Here is a 21,823-nt window from a genome sequence, read left to right as displayed (position 1 = left end):
TATTTAGTTAATTTGTAAAATCATCCTTTGTAAATTCAGTTCTCCATTCTGAAATGTATTTGATGCAAAGGTATGCAAGTGTTCACCCAGAATTACTTCTTGAGTAAGACCACAGACCAGAGTTGCTTAGGCCACTTCTTAGACCTTCTGAGCTATGAGCCAAGACCTCTCAGTGGAAGCAGTCCATTTGTAAAAGCTTGCTGCCGACTTCTCCATGGTTTTTAGCAGGAGGCCATTCTGTTTAGTCTTAGAATAAAATAAATTATCATCTTGAACACCATTATAAATTTGCTTTAAATTGGGGGGGGAGGGGGGAGTTGCTAATAGAGGAATGTTTAGTTCTGTTTCATACACTGCCCATCATTTGTGCTGAGAGTAGGAGTATGTTGTCACCCATTCTTTTCTGGCATATTGTGCAATCTATTTTTATTTTTTATCTTTTTTTTTTTTTTTTTAAGAGTCTAACTTTCTGGTTTTCTCCTAACCTTCTAAAAGAAAAAAATTATTGTCAAGCATACATATATCATTTAGAAGTCACAGAACAATAGCATAGTTATCTTCTAATTTGTGCACATTATATGATTGCATATAGAAAAGACTGAGTAAACTGGATGGTGACACATGAGACCAAAGACTAAAAGAGTAGGATGGATGTATAAATGGCAGCACTTTCTTTCTTTGGCAGATGCTGACAGTTTGGACAAACAGGTGACTTGGGTCTGTACTATCCTGTGTTTCAGTTTGTGCCCATTACCTCTTATGGCTGGGCACCACTGAGAAGAGTCTGGCCCCATCCTCTTGACACCCTCCCTTCAGATACTTATTGGTAAGATCCCCCCTCAGTCTCCTCTTCACCAGGCTGAACAGGCCCAGCTCTCTCAGCCTTTCCTCATATGACAGATGCTCCAGTCCCTTCATCATCTTTGGAGCCCTGTGCTGGACTCTCTCCAGTAGTGCCATGTCTCTCTTGTACTGGGGAGCCCAGAACTGGACACAGGACTCCAGATGGGGCCTCACCAGGGCTGAGTAGAGGGGGCGGATCACCTCCCTCCACCTGCTGGCAACGCTCTGCCTAATGCACCCAGGATACCATTGGCCTTCTTGGTCACAAGGGCACATTGCTGCCTCATGGTCAACTTGGTGTCCACCAGCACTCCCAGGTCCTTCTCTGCAGAGCTGCTTTCCAGCAGGTCAGCCCTCAGCCTGAATTCGTGCGTGGGGTTATTCCTCCCTAGGTGCAGGACTCTGCACTTGCCTTTGTTGAACTTCACGAGGTTCCTCTCCGCCCACCTCTCCAGCCTGTCCAAGTCCCTCTGAATGGCAGCACAGCCCTCAAGTGTATCAGCCACTCCTCCCAGTTTTGTATCATCAGCAAACTTGCTGAGGGTGCACTCTATCCCTTCATCCAAAGCATTGATGAATAAGTTGAACCCAGTAAGTGAAGACTGGACCCAGTACTGACCCCCTGGGGACACCGCTAGCTACAGGCCTCCAATTAGACTCTGCGCTGCTGATCACAACCCTCTGAGCTCTGCCATTCAGCCACTTCTCAATCCACCTCACTGTCCACTCATCTAGCCCACACTTCCTGAGCTTGCCTATGAGGATGTTATGGGAGACAATGTTGAAAGCCTTGCTGAAGTCAAGGTAGACAACATGCACTGCGCTCCCCTCATCTACCCAGCCAGTCATCCCATTGTAGAAGGCTATCAGATTGGTTAAGCATGATTTCCCCTTGGTGAAGCCATGCTGACTACTCCTGATCGCCTTCTTTTCCTCCATATGCTTAGAGATGGCCTCCAGGATGAGCTGCTCCATCACCTTTCCAGGGATGGAGGTGAGGCTGACTGGCCTGTAGTTCCCTGGGTCCTCCTCCTTGCCCTTTTTGAAGACTGGGGTGACATTGGCTTTCTTCCAGTCTTCAGGCACCTCTCCTGTTCTTCACGTCTTTTCAAAGATGATGGAGAGTGGCCTAGCAATGACGTCTGCCTGCTCCCTCAGCACTCGTGGGTGCATCCCATCAGGGCCCATGGATTTGTGGGTGTCAAGTATTCCTAAATGATCTCTAACCCAATCCTTCTTGACCAAGGGAAAGTCTTCCTTTCTCCAGACTTTCTCCCTGGTCATTAGGGTCTGGGATTCCTGAGGGCTGCTCTTAGCAGTAAAGAGTGAGGCAAAGAAGGCATTCAGTAACTCTGCCTTCTCTGCATCCTTCGTCACCAGGGTCCCTGTCCCATTCAGCAGTGGGCCCACATTTTCCCTAGTCTTCCTCTTGCTACCGATGTATTTGAAGAAGCCCTTCTTGTTGTCCTTGACATTCCTTGCCAGATTTAATTCCAAACGGGCCTTAGCCTTCCTCGTCGCATCCCTGCATACTCTGACAATGTTCCTATATTCCTCCCAAGTGGCCTGTTCCCCTTTCCACCTTCTGTATGCTTCCTTCTTCTGGTTGAGTTTTGCCAGGAGCTCCTTGCTCATCCATGCAGGTCTCCTACCTCCTTTGCTTGACTTCCTACTCATAGGCATTCACCGCTCTTGAGCTTGGAGGAAGTGATGCTTGAATATTAACCAGCTTTCTTGGACCCCTCTTCCTTCTATGGCCCTAACGCATGGGATTCCTCCAAGTAGGTCCTTGAAGAGGCCAAAGTTTGCTCTCCTTTAGGGCAATGAGGATTAAAATGAGAGGCTTTTTCCAATTTGTTGTTAGTAACTGAGTGTCCAGGGTGATTAGGTCTTTGCTTCGGATAATATGACCACCTCCATAGCCTTGTCTTCATCCTTGTTGCTGTTGAGTTCTGAAGACTGGAAATTAATGAATACTAAAAATGTTGCTGTTGAACAATTACTTATTAAATGTGGATGACTTTTGGCACCTGGAGCCAATCCTGCCTCAAGTCCAGTTGAGTTTTCCTTTATAGAGTGGCTTTGATCTGGTTGTAACATGGTTTTGACACTCTGGCATTGACTATGTATTGTGCCCATTCGTAGCTGTGCCCATGTATTGTCAACTTGTACACCATTTCGTTTTAGTCCTCTGACTGTCCAGTGCCCCGAAGGGCCTCTGGAAACCTATTCCTGGGGTCAGGCCAGATAATGGTAGGGAGGAGCAATAGTTTTCACTTCTCAAGCTCTCTTAGAGAGGTTGTTAGAACATAGCTTGCTGGAGACAAGCTTCTGATGAAGAGGGGTAGATGGATGTCAAATTTTAAGACTTTGAGAAAAGCTCTTAGGAAATTTTTGTTTGTTTGTTTGTTTTCCTTTTCTGAAGGAAGAAAACGATCAAAGTCCAAGTTGTTAAAGGGGTTGAATGCGTATGGGAATTATGGTCTTGGTGTATTGATGCTAGAGCATGCAAGGGAGCTTTCTGCCAGAACATGCGAAGGAGTTAGGATGGCTTTTGGGAGACCTAGCCATCTGTCTGTAAAGTGGGGCAGAAAATGCAAAGTCACCCTTCTTGGCTCCAAATGAAATGCAAGTGTACGTTGCAAGACACATTGTCTTTTTAGTCTGATTTTATTTTTTCTTGTCTGTAAGTTTAATGTTTATGATGGGCCCTTTGGGGCAGACTTCAGTGTGATAGACTTTTAAACCCTTTCCTGGTTAATGTGACATAAGGTATACTCACACTATTACAGTAGCTGTTACCTGCTTTCTGAGCCAGGTTCTGATTTCTTAGTGAATTAATTGAACTTCTGTTGCTGAGTAAGATTCTGCAGAATCTGAGATTTCATTCAGAATTTTAGAAATGTTTACTTTTTTGTTAAGCTTGTAGAAAAAAATTTCTCATTGTGAATGGCTACGTTGCCTACAGTAACCATCCACACTGGCACAGTTCTAGTGAAGGTGGGAATGATGGGGAACATCAGCAGGTGGCTTTCCTTTAAAAAAAACAAACCACCCCCAGTCCTCCACCCCCCAAAAACCCATTTGCATCTCAGGCGAGACTGTACTATGAAATTACTACCACTTTGGCTGAAGTCAAGCATCAATTCTTGTAAACTGAGGGAAGGAGATCAGGAACAAAGGGACTTGGCCACATGGGTTGCCTGTGTTTCACAGAGTGATAAAAGTAGGCATCACCAGAAGTGAACCCAGAAAATGTCTGTAGATCCATTTGCAATCAGAAGCTTTTCATTTGGAAGGATAAAGTCTTCTGACTTGCTCTTCCCATCCATCCCATCCTTAGTTCAATGACATTGAAATTGAAAAGTATATGAGGAAATGAATGGGAAGATACTCTACATACTACTGAGTACTTGGTACCTCTTTTAAAAGCTGTAATCCCAATGAAGCAGGGAAATAAAATAAAGCCTGTTGCAGCAGATAACAAGTGTTGTCTTATTTCCAGAGCTGAGCCCTGGGAAAGGATGGATATAGTGTTTCTGTTTTCACTCTGTCTCAGGTCCCATGGCATAGGCAGTGGATACTAATTTGGCAGTTACCCTTTTCATGATTGAGAAAATACATGCATCCACTTTGGTCTACTCTTTTGCCTACTAAAGTAGCCAGGTTTGCAGTGCTCCTTACTAACAATTTTGTCCCATATTTGGGGTGTGCAAGGAGGCTACTGTGAGCAGGAGAAGTTAAAGCTGGTCTGAGGATCTGCTAATTTACATTTGAGACTTAGTCACCTTTGCTTGTGATCTGCTCCAGTCGTAACTTGGCAACATCTTAAGATCTTGCCTGAGACATTCAGAACGTGTTCCAGTCTTTTAGACTTTGGTATTTTCTTGTCTGCCCCCCTGTGTCTCTTTCCCAAACACAAAAGACTAGATCTGAAGAATGGGTGTAGCAGGACACCTCCTAGATATTTGAATGCCTCAAAGGCAAGCCAGTATGTTGTGATGTGCACCTGAAGTAACTTTGAAGATTTTTGTGAAGATTTATTCACAGCCTCTGTGAACTGGAGGCAGGAATGCTTCTTTTTTAGCAAAAAGGAAAAATTTTTCAGCTACTTTTTGCTGCCATAATAGAGGAACATATTATGGACAGAGACCACCTGGTTTGCAAAAGTAAAATCCTTCAGAAGACTACCTGGTGATGTTTTGGAAAAAAGAAGCTTGCTTTGGGGCACATAGTATCTTCTTCAAATCATTAAATACAGGCACCCACAACTGTAGAAAAAGAAGTAATAGCTGTCTACCCTAAAATAACACAACTCACGCAACTGCATAAAGAATATATGTATAAAGAATAATAGTTTCAGACCTTATTTGCAAGTCTAAACCATTTCAGCTCTTTGGGGCTTTTCTTTTCTTTTTGTTTCATTTTGTTTTTTAACTCTCCTAAAATAGAATGATCCAAGGAAATGAAAAACCTACTAGTCTGTCTCTGCCCTTGTGATTTTCACTGAAGTTTCTGAGTATAGATCAGGTCACTAGCAGGCAGCTTTCTAAATGAGATTTTTACCTACTTTTTGTGATGCTTCCAATGCTTCCTTGAAATACTTGTGGCTGTGCTGCTTATTGCAGCTATGTCACATTGGTGGCTTTTACAAATGTCTGATGTGGCTGACGAGGACTATATCCTGGGCATGATATAGCTGTTTACTTTCAACCGCTGTGTGCTCATTCATGTGAGAACTGGGGTGTTCATGATGAACAGGAATGATTGGAAAATGAGCATGTGAATTTCTGAGACTGCGAAACATAAGTGGTTCCTTTTGAGTGCTCTTTCCCCTGGCCCAAAGCTTGGCTTCTTTCGCTAATTGATTGAGCAAAATACCCAGAGTGTCTTCTGTGTTTGCCTCCAACTGATGAGTCCTCAGTTTCTATCAGAAGTTCTTGTCAGTGGTTCCTAAGCATATGTTTCTTCACCTTGTGTCTTTAAAAGCCACCTTATTTCAATAGGGCTATCTTGTATGTCTGTAGCGTGAACCAGTCCTCCTCAGTATATAGCAGGCACAGATTGGATAGGCACGCAACTACTTGCTTTATCAGGGTCACTAATAAATAAAGTAGCATTGATCCCTGAGGAATGAGACCAGTAACTTCTGTCCATCCTGATTACTTCCATTTGAATATAGCCTATTATAATCTTCCCTTAATTAACTGCTTATTCATATATGATTCTTTCCTGTCACTTCCTCTGGAGATAATAATTTCATTGCATATTATATAAAATGTTTTACTTTAAATATATTAAGCCTATTGTGTTATCCTTGTCTAAGGAGGAAGCAGATTCTTCTAATGACATTACTGTGGCTTTTTTACATTCAAAACCACATTGCATATTATTCCACTTCTCATTTATTTCCAATACTTGATTTTGTTCTCCTTCCTTTATCAAGTTAGTAACAGAGATTCCCTTTCAAAGGTCACTGAAAAGAGTCTTCAGAGCATGTATAAAGCTATTTTCATTTATTTAAATATTTTATTTGGAAATAATTGTCTCATATGTGTATATAATTCAGATTAATATTATATAATATTTTTCTATTACAGCTAGGACTCTGGTTTAAGATGCATTTGATTTACGGCTTCATTCCAGGGATCCTGCACAGTGGCAAGGAGACCTTCAATTAGAATAATAGAAATAGAATAATGCCATAGTAAAACTAAAATAGCTCTTTTTGCCTTCAGATAAGAACTGCAAAAGTATTTCTAGGTAGGAACACAGTGTTGGGTAATTATTTCTATCAGCATTTCTCGTGAGCCTTTTGTAGTTCCAGAAGAGTTTTAAGGGCTTTTGTAGCTGTTTCTCTTCATCTCTCAGTAAATGTAGACCTTCGTTAAATTTTACATCAGCCTACGAAACACCTATTTCTGCATCAGAGACCGAAACACTCCTCACCTGAAGGGATTAGATTTCATTCAACACATTCTTATAGGACACAAGCAAACAAATTGGGAATTTCACATCTCGGGTTTTTTTGATCCTACCAAGCAGGAGAATATTTGAGATTCTAGTCAGTGTGCCTTCTGGATCTGAAAGCAACTGCTCTAGTGCCTTTCTGAGAGCCATTTCAGGCTTTTTCAGATGCCCCAGGAGTGTGTATTTGTTTCCTCTGTGCAGAATGTAGTAGAGCAATAAAGGTATCTGCTTGGAGATAAGGATGCTTTCCCAACTGATGAAGAAGGAGATTAGGTTTGTTTCAGATTTCATTGCAGGATTTTGCATGTCTTTCTTGGTGAATAAACATCAAGTCTGGGAAACTGAAAAGAACTTTTTACTTTTGCTTTTCATAATGATCTGTGACTTTGTATCTTTTTTATATTAAACTTGGTGCTAATCTCTAAATAGAAGTGATATGCTTCAGTGGGACTGAAGTAATTATATACATCTGTGTGTGGTTCTTTGTAGTTTTGATGTGGGGTTTTGTTTTGTTCTGGATTTTTGCCTTTTATTATATTAGGAAATGGTGAAATAGGTTTGTTGCTGAGATGTAGATTGGATGTTTCTTCTTGATTTTTTTTTTTTTTTTTAAACCAAGCTGCAAGCTGAAATTCACTACAAAAACAGAAAGCAAAAGGTCTTTTTATTAAATAAAACTACCTGATATGCATAGTTTATCAAAATAAGACTTGCATAGAAATTTAATTAATTAGGCAAATAAGATAACTGCCGTTAGTGAATTGAGCTGATTTGTTTTGTTACCAGTATCTCGAGATGTAAAAAATTATGCTTTTACACAAATTTGATTATTAGATTGAAAGGATGGAAGAAGCTTCCCTTTAAAATAAAATAAAACCTCATAGTCAATTTCTTAGCTTTAAAGAAATTGCTCCTGACCTGAATAAATTGAGTAAAGTGAAAGGAAAATATTTCTGTGTTATCTGCAGAATGAGGATCTGTTGGTAAAATTTGGTGAGCCGTTCACATTTGGGAGTGTTCAGCCAGTGGCTATCTCCAGATTAGTGGTTTGCCTTCCTTCAGAACTATAGGAGCAAACCAATATTTTTACAATATTGTTTTATTATTATTTGAATACTCCAGATTTCATTTTGTCCACTCATAGTAACCTCATCGGTGGTCCTCCAAGTGTCAAGAAGGGCTTCTCCTTCCTCCGCTGCTACCTAGTGGCCTACATACAAATAAAAAGCATTAATGTTAATACATCTTTTATGACTATATGTATACCATTATTATCCACCACCCTTTCAGACGCCGACAAAATTCATATGACCCTGCTTAAGAAGGAACGTGCTTGACCCCATCCCACACTGTCAGCCCTCTCTAGGGAGAATCCTTGCTGGATATTTAAAATAGCGGTTGCATTTAAATCTAGTGGTTCCTCCAGTACAGCTGTTTTTAATCTTTCTCTCTTTCCTTTTTTTTGTGGGTCACTAACAGTTTCCAAGAGAAGCATGGCTTTGTATAGAAATTTTCTATATATAAAATGTATATGCAGTTCTTTTCCTTGGCCCTTAAAAGCAGCCTATAGTTTCCCAAGGAACCATGGACTGAAAAAACAGTTTGTCAGGGTTTTCTGATGCTTCATTTCTGCCAGATTCTTTAAGGGATTGTGTTTCGGTAGCCGGTCTGCACTGGTGTATGTGGGTGATTTTCAGAAAAAAAAAGTTCCTAGGTTTATATATATATGCAGTATTCCTAGATTTATACCCAGATTTTATTTCCGGTTCATTAGTGGAGCAGATTTCAATCTCGTAACTCGTGCGCTTCAGTTTTGGTTTTAACGAGGTTAAAATGGCCTCACGGCGTCATTACACCTCACCTGGGCCAGCCACCGGCGCCTTTGCCTGGCTTTTGCCTTGGCGAGAGCAAGGGGCTGCTATTGCCGGCTGGTTTTTCGGTGCCTCCTGTCCCGCTTAAGTCCCCGTCCCGCAGGGAGGGGAGAGAGGAGTGACATTTCTGAAGAGGGAGTTTTGCCACGCTGTGACCTGGGCGTCCCTCCGCTCCCCATAAAGCAGGAAATTATTATTGCACAGGGGTTTTCCGATCCCCTTCCAGCGCTGCTTTGTGGCAATGTACCTTGTGCAGCCGTCTAGGACAACCCTGGTCTTTTCTCCCTTCCATTTCCCTCTCTCACCATCTTTTCAGTGCAGGAAAAATATGTTTGTTCCCAGGCTTAGGTACTTGGGCAGTTTGCTCTGTTTCACAGGCTAAGATGCGACTCTCGATACAAAATAGCTAACTGAACATTGTGGGTATTGGCATGTAAATCAGTGTGCTGACCTTGCTGGGAAAACTGTTTCCAAGCTTCAGACTGTATTCTGGGTTTCAGGATGTCGGCATTTGAAACAATGCGGTATGCTCTGCATGTCAATGACAGAAACCGCTTCAAATTCACAGTAGTATTTGAAACTGTACTGGGAGCAGCGCTAGCACAAGGGGGGTGCACTGCCGAAAGTTGTTTCCTATGTTTTTCTGTAATGGCAGTCCGGCATTTAATTTTTTTCTTTCTTTTTGTGTAGATATAAGAGTTTAAGCATCTAAAGGTGCAGAGATGAGATATTGCTCCATATGTCATTTAAGTCAAGCATCCCGTACTTGAAATGACACCGTAAGGGCATAATGCTGAATGGGATTTTGAGAAGTTGTCTAGTCTGTGAGCTTACCCTAAGGCAGGATTAAGGGTATTATCCATGAGAGTTTGGATAAATACCTATTTTTCAGTACTTCCAGTGAAGAATAAGATGTTGAGGTATCATAGAGTTCTTCCAAAATTGCAGCCCATTGCTCAACAGCAGTCAAAAAGGCTGAATGTTAGGCATCAGTGGGAAAGGAATGTGAGCAAAACAGGAAACGTGATTTATGTCACTGTATAAATCCATGGTTTATCCACTCTAGAATATTGCAATTCTGTTTCCCCAGTCTCAGAAAACTATAACAGAACTAGGAAAGTTAGAGGAAAGGGTCACAACAGTGATCAAAGCTAAGGAGTGTTTTCTGTTTTGTTAAATACACATGAATTTTTCAGCCTAGAAGAGAGCGAGAGCTAAAAAACAGCAGGAGGTGTGGAGAAGGTGCATCAGTCTCTTTGACTCGGAAGAACGGGCCTCAGGTGAAGCTGGCAGGTGGCAAGGAAAACCCAAAAAGTGATTTCGGTCTCACGCACACACGTGCAGGTTAGCTGTGGGACTGCGGCCACCTTTACTGTGGGCTCTGGATGCTCATGGGGGCTCAGAAAGAGATCGAGCCAGTTCACAGGAGGAAAAATCCTTTATGCACTACTAAATCATTGCCTCAAGCTCAGAAAACCTCTGGACTTGACTTCCGGAAAGGTGCCACTGTCTTCTTGCCCTGTTCTTGTGCTCTTCCCTTGGTGTCTGCAATAGGCTACTGTCAGATGGAGGATGCTGGGCTGGAAGCATCTTTGCTGTGACTTACAATGGTCATTCTTGCATCCTTACTGCTTTTATCATTAGGAAGCTTTTCTGAACTAACTTGGTTATTTTGCGCTGGCATTTTGGCCTGCTGTTTGTTCTGGCTGGTATGTACGCAGAGAACCAGTTGTCCCTTCTTTGAAACTTTCACCTATAGTTTTAGGTAATTATGCCCCATCTCATCAGCTCCTTCTTAGGCTCCACTTGTTCAGTCTGTGCCCCAAAATAATATTTGTAGACTTCTTTTCTCAGTGCTCTCCCTGAGCTCTTCCTAACTACCTTTGCAGTCCATATGTTTTCAAAATGCGGTATCAAAAACTTGATACAATATTCTGAGATGTTATTAGAAAAATTTCTTCATGTATTCTGTAAAGCTATTTATATGCTTGTGTAAAAGTTACCTTCATGGCATGTCACTGTCAGTCATATTCAGCTGGGTCCTTTTGCTCAGAAGTGCTTTAGATGCTTGTTCCCCATCCTCTCTGCATGGTAAACTGCCACAGCGTTGCAGTGTAGCACCTTACCTGTGCAAAGCAATCCTGCTTTTTTTTTTTTGACTGTTTTTCTTTGGGTAAGGTTTTTTGGTTTGGGTTTTTTTTTTTTTGCTTTGGGGAGGGAGAGTTGCGTTTTTGTTTCAGTTTGGGGGGATTTTTTTGTTTTGGTCAGAACCGGATTTGCCACATCCATCGACTTTCCTCCTTTTCTTGTCCTCCCGATGTACTTGCATCCCCTCCTGTCTCTGCATCGTCTAGAGCTTTAGTACGTTAATCAGAGTCTAAAAATACACCTCGCATGTTTGTGCCGCACACCCCGACATATTTTTGTGAGCGGTGATTTTATTTGGTTGTCGTTTGGAGCCCTCTGTAACTGCTCACAGCAGTATGCCCTCTGGGAATAGAAATCTCTTTGGTGACAATAAAAATTAATCTAACGAAGTTTCTCAACACAACAGAATTGATCATGATTTAAAACAGTTTCAAACAGATAAAAAACACACATTTGCCCTGATGCCAAATTAGTGCTGGGGACTTTAGCAGTGATGCTAAAGGAAGGGAAGACTTCCCATCTCCGGCCCCGAGTAAGAAATATGTTCAAGGCACTCAAGCTTAAGCGCAGGCATATTTGTCAGTTTTGTGATATAAACTATCCAGGGGCAAAAGGAGAAGTATCTGCGAAGCAGGTTAAGTGCCGTCCCAGGTAGTGCCCGGTGGTGGCGCGGGTTACTATAACACGCCTGTTTGTTCTCACAAGCCGGTGCTTCATCGCTGCTGCGCGAGCGACCGCTGAGTGGGGCCCGTAACCTCCCGATTTCAAAGGAGCCATCGTTTCAGCGGTGCCGCTGCGGTTAATGCAAGAAAGGTGTCTCGCCATCAACTTTTCCGAGGTATTCGGCGAGGTTGGAAAGGGGTCGGCCCGAGCAGGAAGCCCTTGTCTGCGCTGTTAAGAAAATAGCGAGTAACAAAATGAAAGCATCAAAGAGCCAACAGGATGCGGTCCCCTGAGTCCTCCCTGGCATGCGAGTCCCTCTTGAAAGTTAGCATTGAGTGACGGGTGACCTTAAAACTCACTTCATTCAAACAGCCTGAGCTCAAGTTTAAAGTTCAAGGCATTTTGTTTTTTCACCTGTTTCCTACAGTTTTAAGAAACTTCTGAAGAATTAATGTGTAACTATATCTGGTCACTGAGCCAACACTGAGAATTTTTCTCAAGGGAAAATAATGTTACTGTATAGAGAGAGGGAGAGAAATGGATACTTTCTGAGCCGCAAGAAAATGTTTCCACAAAATAAAACCCAAAACCACTGTTACTGCAATCATAAACATCCCTGGGGCCGGCATAATACACGTACTATTTCGTATTTCATTTTTAAAAGAAGCCGGTAGGATCCAATAATTGTCTGAATCACAGTTTGGGGGGGGGGGGTTGTTTTTGTTTTTTTAAGAAAAGGCTGTTTATTGTCGACGCTGCTGCTGTTGGGGAAACGAGGCAGTGGCCTGGCTTTGGGCACGACCTGGGAACAAAGAGCCTCATCGGGACAGTTTAGTTTAATCCGCAATTATGCGTTGACGAAGGCAGCGTTTAGCAGTTGGTCTCCTGGCCATCGCTTTCTCGCAGTATTTGAATCATTGGATAGCAAGGAAAAAAATTAAAAAAAATAAAGCGCCACGCAGAAACGCTGTCGTTAGACGAGGGCGGCCGCGAAGGCAGCGGTTAAACCTTGTGGCTGCTCATCCCCGACACCGGCCTGGGCTGCTGCCCGGCGTCGTTCGCAGCCGGAGCGTACTTTAACCCAGCAGCCCCTTCTCGCTCCCTGATCCTAAAGTAGTTGTTGTGTTTTCTCGTCTTAAACCTTGCGTAACCAAGTGACTAGCAAGAGCTTCCACCAGCGGGTTGGACAGGTCATTTTTCATAGTTAAAAAAAAATAGTTTGAAGAGACGACATACCGATTTCACTCGCGTTTCCCCACGTCATTAAATTTTAATGATCATGGTATGAATATTTCATGAAAGTACCTTTTCAGTGGGTTTGTTTTGTCCTGGCAGCTAATACACAATATAGAGTCTGATGATCTTTATTTTTTTTCCTTCCCCCCTGTAAGGCAGTTTAGTATAGGTATGAGGTGTCACAGTGGATTAAATGAGAGAAAGCAACTTCTGGGTGTCGTTGTTGATTACTCAGTCAAGGGATGCCGTGCTGTCAGGAGCTGTTTGCAGCTGCACAGGGAAAGCCTTTGAAATGAAGACCTGAAAATTAAATTCTGCTCTTTACTGTCCTGCCACAAGGTGGCTGAAAATGGTTTTAAAGCATGCAGTATGTGAATGCTACAAATTATGCTAATATGTATAACCGGTTTTCTAGAGTGCAATATGCAACACACAGAAGATTGGCTTTATTACATAGAAAATTGTATAAATTGTGTTTATAGGCCCGTACATTCAGAAAATGTTTTTTATCAAATTTATTTCAGTCACTTCTCAGCTGAGGCTGTAGTGTCCGTGGGTTTGGTTTTGTTTTTTAACAAAACAAAAAGTCCGTGTATTCAGTTTATCCTGGGTGAATGATAAGAGCGGCTGTAGAAGGAAGTTACCGTGCAGTTATAAGGGGAAGTTTAACAGCTAGTCTTTTTTTTTAAATCACAACTTTTGAAGTACTGCAAATCGCAGGCTTGTAAGACACTGTTTATGCTTAAACAGTGTTTGAAACATCAGATTCCTACTTGATTTCCAGTTATACTGCTTGGTGAATTCATTTACTTAAATGTTAAAACAAAAACACCTATCCAAATCTTGGTTAGCATTTTTTTTTTTTTTAACTGTGCAGGATCTGTGGTTGTGTGACCTATGTATTTCTTTAAATCGGTATTAATCAAATGTTTCCAAATAGCCAGATACTGTGCAATAAGAACCGTGTACTTAATTTTTGGCAATTTCAGTAGTTGTAACACTTTTCCCTCAAAAATTTTCCAAAGCTTATCTTCAGATATACAGTAGGGATAAATCTTTTGTTTAATGGAAATGAAGCATATCTTTTCTTACAGATGCACCACTTGCTTTTGAGCTTTTTACGTGTGTTTTAGGTTTCCCTTTTTATTTTTTAACTTATTAACTCTGACAAGTAACCTCTTGGTTGTGAACAATTTAATTCACAATTCATTTTTCTGATTCAAAGTGAACACGAGTGCCCTAATCCCCTAATGGGAATTAATTGCATGTTTCAGTGCTTAACTCTGATCCTTTCTCAATCCCCACTGGGACAAGTTTCTTCCTGAAGGATCTGTGTTTGTTATTCAAACACAGTCTGAAAGGTAATGATTTTTCTTATAAAAGGGAGTCAGACCAACTGAATATTAATGTTCTTTTCATTGTGAGGGAATGAGCTGCATCCAAAAAACTCATTTATGTCACAAAGGATAAATTATGCTGAAGTATATCTAATAAAATAGAGAAAAACATCAGTGTGGTCTTTTTCCTTAAGTGAAAGCTGTTTGCCAGTAAATAAAGGCATACACCATTTCTGCTTGGAAAACTGTTTTATGCTGCAGAGGCAAGTTGTTCATTTCACCAAGGGGGAAATCCTGATCAGTAATGTACCCTTTTGGATAGTCTAGCTGATCTAAGAGTTTACTAAAATAAGAGCAATTAGCAGAGAACTTGTTAATTTTCTACTTCCACTCTGTTTTTAAGGCTTTCTCAAACTCTCCGAATGCCATTTAATAACCCTCTCTCCGAAGGCAGTTGCACGTGCTCCTCCGATGCTCAGTGGCTGGCAATTAGCTGCCAAACTGCTGCATGGGGTGAAACTGAGACGGTCTCTGAACAGCTTAGGGATGGGCGGCAACCTCGGGAAAACCATCAAGCAATGCAAAACTGCTTTCGTTACACAGAAACCATGGGGGATGAGCAGGGGGTAGCGTGAAAAATAACCGAGGAACGAGGAAGGTACTTTTTTTTTTTTTCTTCCCGTCTTTTAGTAAAGCAACCCTTTTCTGCCATATAAACCCATATTGAGTGTTTTGTGCTCACAATTAAAACACAATTGTCCGTGGTCCGTTTGCTTCCAAGAGGTGGCTCACGCGTGTGTAAAGAGGCTACTCTGGGCCCAAGTGGTTTAGCGGAACGTGACTTTCAGGTGTTTGACGACGACCTGAAGAGCTGTATTTTACTGGGCATTGGCTGCCAACACACACAGTTTCGATTTTGTTAACACTGAAATACAGGATCCCCCTCCTCCCTGAGATAAATGGAAGTCATATTTGTCCCGTCCCGCTGGCTCAGACAAGAAGGGTGAGCGTGCTCCCAAAGACCCTGTCGTCTGGCCTTTTCGGCTCTGTAAATTAGGTTTGTCAGCTAAGAGTTATTAAAAGCAGGGAAGAGAACTGTTTTTTTCCCCTGAATAAGTAGGACAAATGTGTCCTTGTGCTTGTGATGGCAGCTTTCAAATAGCACAGACTTGGTTTGGATGCGAGTCCTGTTGGCCGCCCCCACCTCTTCCCCCCAGGCCCACACGAAGCTGATATTTGGCTTTACTTCTCAGCAGCCGCGAGTCAGCCCCGGGGACCTCCAACCCCTCGGCCTCTTCCATCGACCGACTCAACTTCGGGCTAAGCGTCCTAGCCTACCTCATTTTGCAGCACAGCGTTTGTTTTTTAAGGTCTGGTGCAAAGCCTTTTCATTCCTCTTAATGACAGTTCCTCTGTCTTGGTGATGTCCCAGTTTATACCTAGTTAGCTTGCTGCAGCTACAAGCATCATGTTTCTTGCTTTTTTTTTTTCTCCTCTCTTTTTTTTTTTAAACATTGTGACCAAGCTGTACTGTTATATGAAAAAATATTCACATTCAAGTGCTGCTATCGTGCATCATAATGTGACTGGAAGTTTGAATGCTTTAATCTGCTTTTGAAGGATTAATGCTACTGTGCTTTATTATACCATGAAGCAACTAGACGCTCAAACTTCCAAACTGAAATCAAGCTCTTTCTGTTATTGATTAAAATGTGGTTTCTCAAACATTGAATACTGCTACGGCGATAGGAGACCATGAGCAGAAGAGGGAGGTAACTAGGGCCTTGTCCCAAATTGTGTTGGACAGCAGCCACAAGGCTGCAACACTGGGTGCTCCCGGGCTGGTGCTTGACCAAATACATCAGGTCAGACTGTAAAAAAAAAAAAAAAAAAAAAAAAAACTCCAAAGGAAGAAAATAAAAAATAAAATACCTCCGTGGCTCCACTCCTGCAAATTGCAATAACTAGACTTGGTAGGGCTAGTCAAACCATAAATGCAGTAGACCAACATAGTAAATTTTCTGCTTAACTAAACTGAACTATGATTTTTTTTTTAATTTGTTTTTTTCCATAGCGGATGTGCTAATTGGAGCTTGTTTCCATCACTGGGACAGCTCCCTGGATTGCTTCTGGTTTGTCACTAAGCACGATGCCACGCTAACTGCAGCAGGGCTCCTATAATCATGAGAAAGAGAAACTCAAGAAAAGCTCTAGTTTTAATCAAGCTCAGAGATGCACTGGCTAATGCAGATGCTGTAGAGAAACAATGGGATATAATTTGATTACAGCAAAGAATTACAGGAATGACTTTCCCCTGATGTCTCCTTACAGCTTTTTAAGCAATAGTTTTAAAAGATACTCAAATTTAGTATGATTTTTAAACAAGGTGTAGAACTGTGAGACTACCTTTGCACATGCCCTTCCAGTTCTGCATGTAGGGGATGGGTTTGTGCGCACGTGAGCCTTTCTCCAGTCCGCGGTGAACTGTCGGCTCAGCACATTAGCCAGCACAGTCGCCTGTAACGTGTGCCTTTTTGCCTCTCTGCCCCCTTGCAGGTGCGATGGCTCGTGTCTTCGTGTACGGCACGCTTAAGCAGGGCCAGCCCAACTACCGGCACATGCTCAACACGGCCAAGGGCGTCGCGAAATTCCAAGGACGGGGCCGCACCGTGGAGAAGTACCCGCTGGTGATCGCTGGAAAATACAACATTCCTTACATGCTGAACATCCCGGGCACGGGACACCACGTGGCCGGAGAGATTTATTCTGTCGACGACCAGATGCTGCAGTTCCTCGATGAATTCGAAGGCTGCCCAGACATGTATCAGCGCACCCCCATGAGCATCGAGGTGGTGGAGTGGGAAGGGAAGAGCAGCGCGCCTGGTGAGAGGCCGGCCGCGTGCCGCGTCATGGAGTGCTTCGTGTACAGCACAACCACCTACCAGCCCGAGTGGGTGCATCTCCCCTACTATGACAATTACGATTCCTCGGGGAAACATGGCCTTTCCTACGTGCTACGGGAGAGTCGGGATTAGATGCGGGAGAGCACGCGGCAAGGAGAAGACGGAGCACCAAGCACATGTCCATCGGCAGCCCCTCCGGGAAATCCGTAATGCCTTTTGGTTAAAACGCACGCTCTTTTGTAACCTTCTGAACACAAAAGTATCGAGTCTAACGTTAAGGTATCCTAGCCCTAGCAACTGGAACTCACCCCAAACTTGTAAAAATGCTGCTAGCCCACTAACCTCATGTGAGTAACTGGTTTTGCTTGACAAGTAGAATAACTGGATCTGTGCACACCAGTTTTGGGGGTTAGGTTTTTTCCTCCACTCCCCTCCCCTTGCCTCAGTAAATGACTGAGGTAAATGAAAGGCAGTTGAACTGGCTGATTTTTGACCTGAATTGGTAAATTTTTGTGCGTGTTCTCCAAGGTGGGTGGAACAATAATACTATTGCACTAATAGCTAAAACTGATTAAAAATCACGTCTGAAAACAAAGTAAAACAGACCTCACATTTAATATTGACTTGTTATAGTGTTTATTAGGTTACTGAATGTAAACAGGGGCAAGCAAATGTCTCTTGAGGAGAAATGACTGCATAGATATTATGCGCTTCACGAAAAATCTGAAATCACTGTAGAAATAGTGGAGAGAAAAGACTCTTCTTTCTTACTCTATGTTGCAACATTATTCTGAAGAGATGACTATTTTTAAAACATTTTTAGTTTTCTAAGGTGCTTTGAAGAAATATTCATAATATAAGAGAATTACATTTAAAATCATATTTTTAATTTAGCATCGTAGCACTCTAGCTACCTTTACAGTTCACTGAGTAACTGTGGGACTTGGGGAACAAAAAAAAAAAAAGAAAAAGAAAAAAAAAAGAAAAAAAAAGAAAAAGCAGACCTGATTTTAGCTGCCTACTGCACTGCACCAGATGCAGCTGTTGTGAGCGCTTATTATCAAGGTGACTTTTAGCCAAGCACTTTAGTGCAGAACTTGCAACCATATGCAAACTAAATTTCCTATGGGGGGGGGGAGATTTTTATATACTTAATACAGGTCCTCTGGATAATTTTTATAAAGATTATTGCAATATTTAAAGCAAACAAAAAAAAAACTACAGAAAGAAGACTCTTCCCTTGGACCCCCACCACCCCTGCTTGTCTCTGCACTATCTATCTGGGAAAATCATGGTTTTCTTCTGCTACCCTACTATGCCTTATATTTTCCATCAACTGCATGTTTGGTACATATGTATCATACAATATACAAAGCTGCCGAGGGGGCAAGGATATGGAATGTGCTCCATGGAGTGAGCTAAAGTACAATTAAAGGTGCTAAGGATACGGTTAAAACCAATGATGTCCTCCTGCTTCCTCAGCAGTAGCTCTGTGATGCCCAGGGGAGATCAGCGCAGTGATTGAGGGTAGGGTGGCAACCTCAACTTGCTCGTAACAGGCACTACTGCATCTCACTTAGGGGAAAAAAGACAGAAGGCTGATTTTTCTGTGGTAAGCCAATTAAACAATTAAAAAAAATAATAAGGTAAAAAAATATGAGCGAAGTATCCTACTTTTAAAGTTTTAGGGCAAGCTGCAGAATCTGAAATGTGTTCCTTTTAAAAGTTGCAAGAGGGCATTAAGGAAATTCATGGTAATGTCTGCAGGGTCTCTGCCTCAGTTTCTCTAACTGCAAAAGCATTAATTTTCCTGGCAGTCAGGTACTACCAAAACACTCTACTTATTCATTTTGATGGTTTTTGTAAGCTAATTAACACAGTAGATGCCCGTACAACATTACTCCCCTCCTTGGCCACGTGATTTAATCATTGACGTCGCTAATAACATGGAATAATAACAACTGTTTCAAACACAAGGAACCTCTCTGGTTGAAAACGAGTCACCACCCCTGCCATGGCTTCTCCCCACTGCCACCCTTCACCTTCTGGTGAAGGGTCCTGGTGTCTCTGGCTGGAGAGAGGTTGTTTTTTTTTCCAGGAATTAGTGTGACCCTGCAGATCCCAGGTGAGAAAATGCTAGCAAGCCCCCCTCCTCCCTGAGGTAGCAGTACAGGCAAAGCAGGAAGGCTGACTTGCTACAGAATTAGGCAGCCAGGTTTAGCAGGACATGCCACAACATCCCGTGGCAACAAGCTCCTCAGAGGAAAAAAGAAAAGAAAAAAAAAAAAAGCGCCATTTATCTGTTCTAACCACATCCTCAGCTAATAAGGGCTCAGAGGATCCAGGGAAAGGTATCTACCTATCTAAAATAACAACCGTCCCTGGGAACCTCTGCCAGGAGCCTAAAGCTGGAGAGCCAAGCCCAGCTAGGAAGAATTTAATGTGGAATATGGTTACTTTCCAGGTAGTATCTACCAATTTTCTATTCATTAGGTCAAAGGGAGTGTTAAGAGTCTGGATAAAGAAATTGGACATTGGCATATGGCAAACAATGACTGTCTGTGGGATGATTCTGGGCGGATTTAGATTTTTTTTAATCGTGGTTCAAAGTGACCAACATCACTAGCCAGCCTGGTGCTGTAGTACCCTGCACAAGGGTATAAGAGAGACATGATGGGTCTTTCATCTTTGTAGGAACCAAAACTAACTGAAATAAAAAGTTATGGAAATATAAAAGGTTAAAGAAATAGAAAAAAATATATATATATATACACATCTATATAGTTTTACAGCCTAAGAATGGACTGGCAACTCATCTTTTATGTGGGTGTGTGCTAGCAATATTTTGGGGCGGTTAAGGGGATTCAAGGACTGCGCAAGCTACTTAAGGAAGAGCTTGCATCTAGTAATCAAGGGAAAGAAAATTACTAAGCAGCAATTTAAATCCAGCCCATACAAAGGTTTTAAAACATTACAATAAATCCAACGAGCATTCAAGCCCTTGGCAGTAATTGTTCAGTGCTTACACAGAGCAAAGGAAAACTGCTCAGTTCATGCAGTGGTTAATTTTTCACTCTTACTGTCCGTTCTGTACAACTTGGCTGGTGTCTCAAACCAGTGATATTACCATGGATGAAGATCAATCATATTTGGGGCTTGGTTGTGTTTTCTTTTTTAAAAAGAGGCTTTTCCTGTTTTAAAGCAGAAATAATAGTATTTTTATTGATTTTATTTGCTCTGGAAAAATCACAGGAGAATTACAAAGGTTATGTACAAGTATTTCTAAAGTAAAAATCTGGGATCTGTTGCCAAGGTTTAACATCTGTGTTTGCTGTCTTAACCACTGACACAATAAATATGACCGTATAAAATCTTGTGCTCAGGACTGTCCATCTTCTGTGTTGTATTGCCTTAATTTTACACTATGGCTGGAAATAAAGGTTTAGCTCATTCAGCAGTGTGAAGGCAACATTTCATTCCAGTTCCACCAGCAGATCTCCTTCTCCAACAGTATCACCAACTTTGCAGTGCACAGCTTTTACCTATGGCACAGTAATAGAAATAATTTCAAACCATCTTCAATAGCATAAATACACGTTTTGGCTGATGTTGCATATCTATGGTATCATGTCTGCATGTACAAGGCACACACAGGATAAATGACCGCTATACAACACTGCAAGGGGCCTGCAGTGGTGGCAGCCTGCCCCCTGCTCAGGGCAGCCGAGTTTGGGGCATCCCCAAGGATGGAGATGCCACAGCTGGCTCCAGAGTGGAGCAAATCATGCCCAGCTCCACCAAGGTGTATAGGCAACTACCACTTGCTGGTTTTCCCCATGATTTTGGTGCTTGAAGGTCTGAACATCAGATTTGAGGCAGTGCTTTTAAAAGTTAAAAAGCACCTTTCTTCTACCTGTTTGCCCTGTCGCTCACTTACTACTAAAATCTTAAATCTTTTAGAGGGCAGTCTGAGTACTGAACATTCACACTTGTACTTTTCAAAGAAATGGCCAATGAAAATCCCAGTATTTCTTGCATGTTAAATATATATTTTACATTTTAAATATACTGTATGTTTTAAATATAGCTGAATTTTGGCATTGCAGCAGGAAAGCTGGGTTTCCCTCAATCCCCATACAGCTGAAATTAAAGGATCCGAATTCAGATTTGAATCAGTGTCATTGACAATACAGAAATAAGGTGACAGTTTCTGCACATGGCAGCCATAATACCTTAACTAACTCTCTCACAGAGTGACATGAAGAAGAATAATTTGGAACATCATGGGCCATAGTTCTTCCTAATGAATACTTAGTAAAACAAAACAGTGATGAGATTGGCAAAGGGCTATAACTGACAAATAAATAAACACAACTGCATCTGTAGATGAATTCTATACTCACAGAAAGCCTCCTGAATTTTAAAAACAAATACTTGCCCCACATTTCCTCTATAAAAGGCTGTAATATGTAAAGAAGTCCTTTTTAGCATATGAAGCTCCAGAAAATAATAGCCGAAACTCTGCATTAGAGTTTGCTTGCAGTGCAACCCAAAGCTCATATAAACATACCCAAAAAGTTAAAACCATGTTCAGCAGTTACCTCAGTTTAGGCATCCAAATGTCAACTTAGGCTCCTAAGGGCAATCTGCAGCCAACCCTAACTACCAGGCTACTAAGGCTACACTATTGCCCATCCCTGAGCTAGATGATAGGCTAAAGCCACATGAGCAGTAAGCATAACTGGCTCTGTGGCACAGACATATTCACAGTGTTGTCAAGAAAATGAAGCTGAATACACTGGCAAAAACACAAGTTTGAAGTACAAAAAAAAAAAGAGCTTTATTTCTAAGT

General features: G+C 41.9%; 2 protein-coding genes across 3 annotated transcripts in view; one reads left to right on the top strand and one right to left on the bottom strand.

The window, feature by feature from the left end:
- Positions 1-20,423, top strand: part of GGACT (gamma-glutamylamine cyclotransferase) — a 39,657-nt gene extending 19,234 nt beyond the window's left edge. The window contains exon 2 of the mRNA XM_067293667.1: positions 16,625-20,423. Coding sequence (XP_067149768.1) covers positions 16,630-17,103 — 474 coding nt within the window. The 5' untranslated portion in view covers positions 16,625-16,629 and the 3' untranslated portion in view covers positions 17,104-20,423. The remainder of the gene's footprint in view (positions 1-16,624) is intronic.
- PCCA (propionyl-CoA carboxylase subunit alpha) overlaps positions 20,166-21,823 on the bottom strand; it is a 301,944-nt gene continuing 300,286 nt past the window's right edge. For both annotated transcript variants that reach the window (XM_067293647.1, XM_067293657.1), the window contains one exon: positions 20,166-20,513. In XM_067293647.1, the coding sequence (XP_067149748.1) occupies positions 20,445-20,513 (69 nt within the window). In that variant the 3' untranslated portion in view covers positions 20,166-20,444. The remainder of the gene's footprint in view (positions 20,514-21,823) is intronic.

The sequence above is a fragment of the Apteryx mantelli genome, chromosome 1, assembly GCF_036417845.1.
Source record: "Apteryx mantelli isolate bAptMan1 chromosome 1, bAptMan1.hap1, whole genome shotgun sequence".
Taxonomy (NCBI): domain Eukaryota; kingdom Metazoa; phylum Chordata; class Aves; order Apterygiformes; family Apterygidae; genus Apteryx; species Apteryx mantelli.
This window is presented reverse-complemented; position numbering and strand designations above follow the sequence as displayed.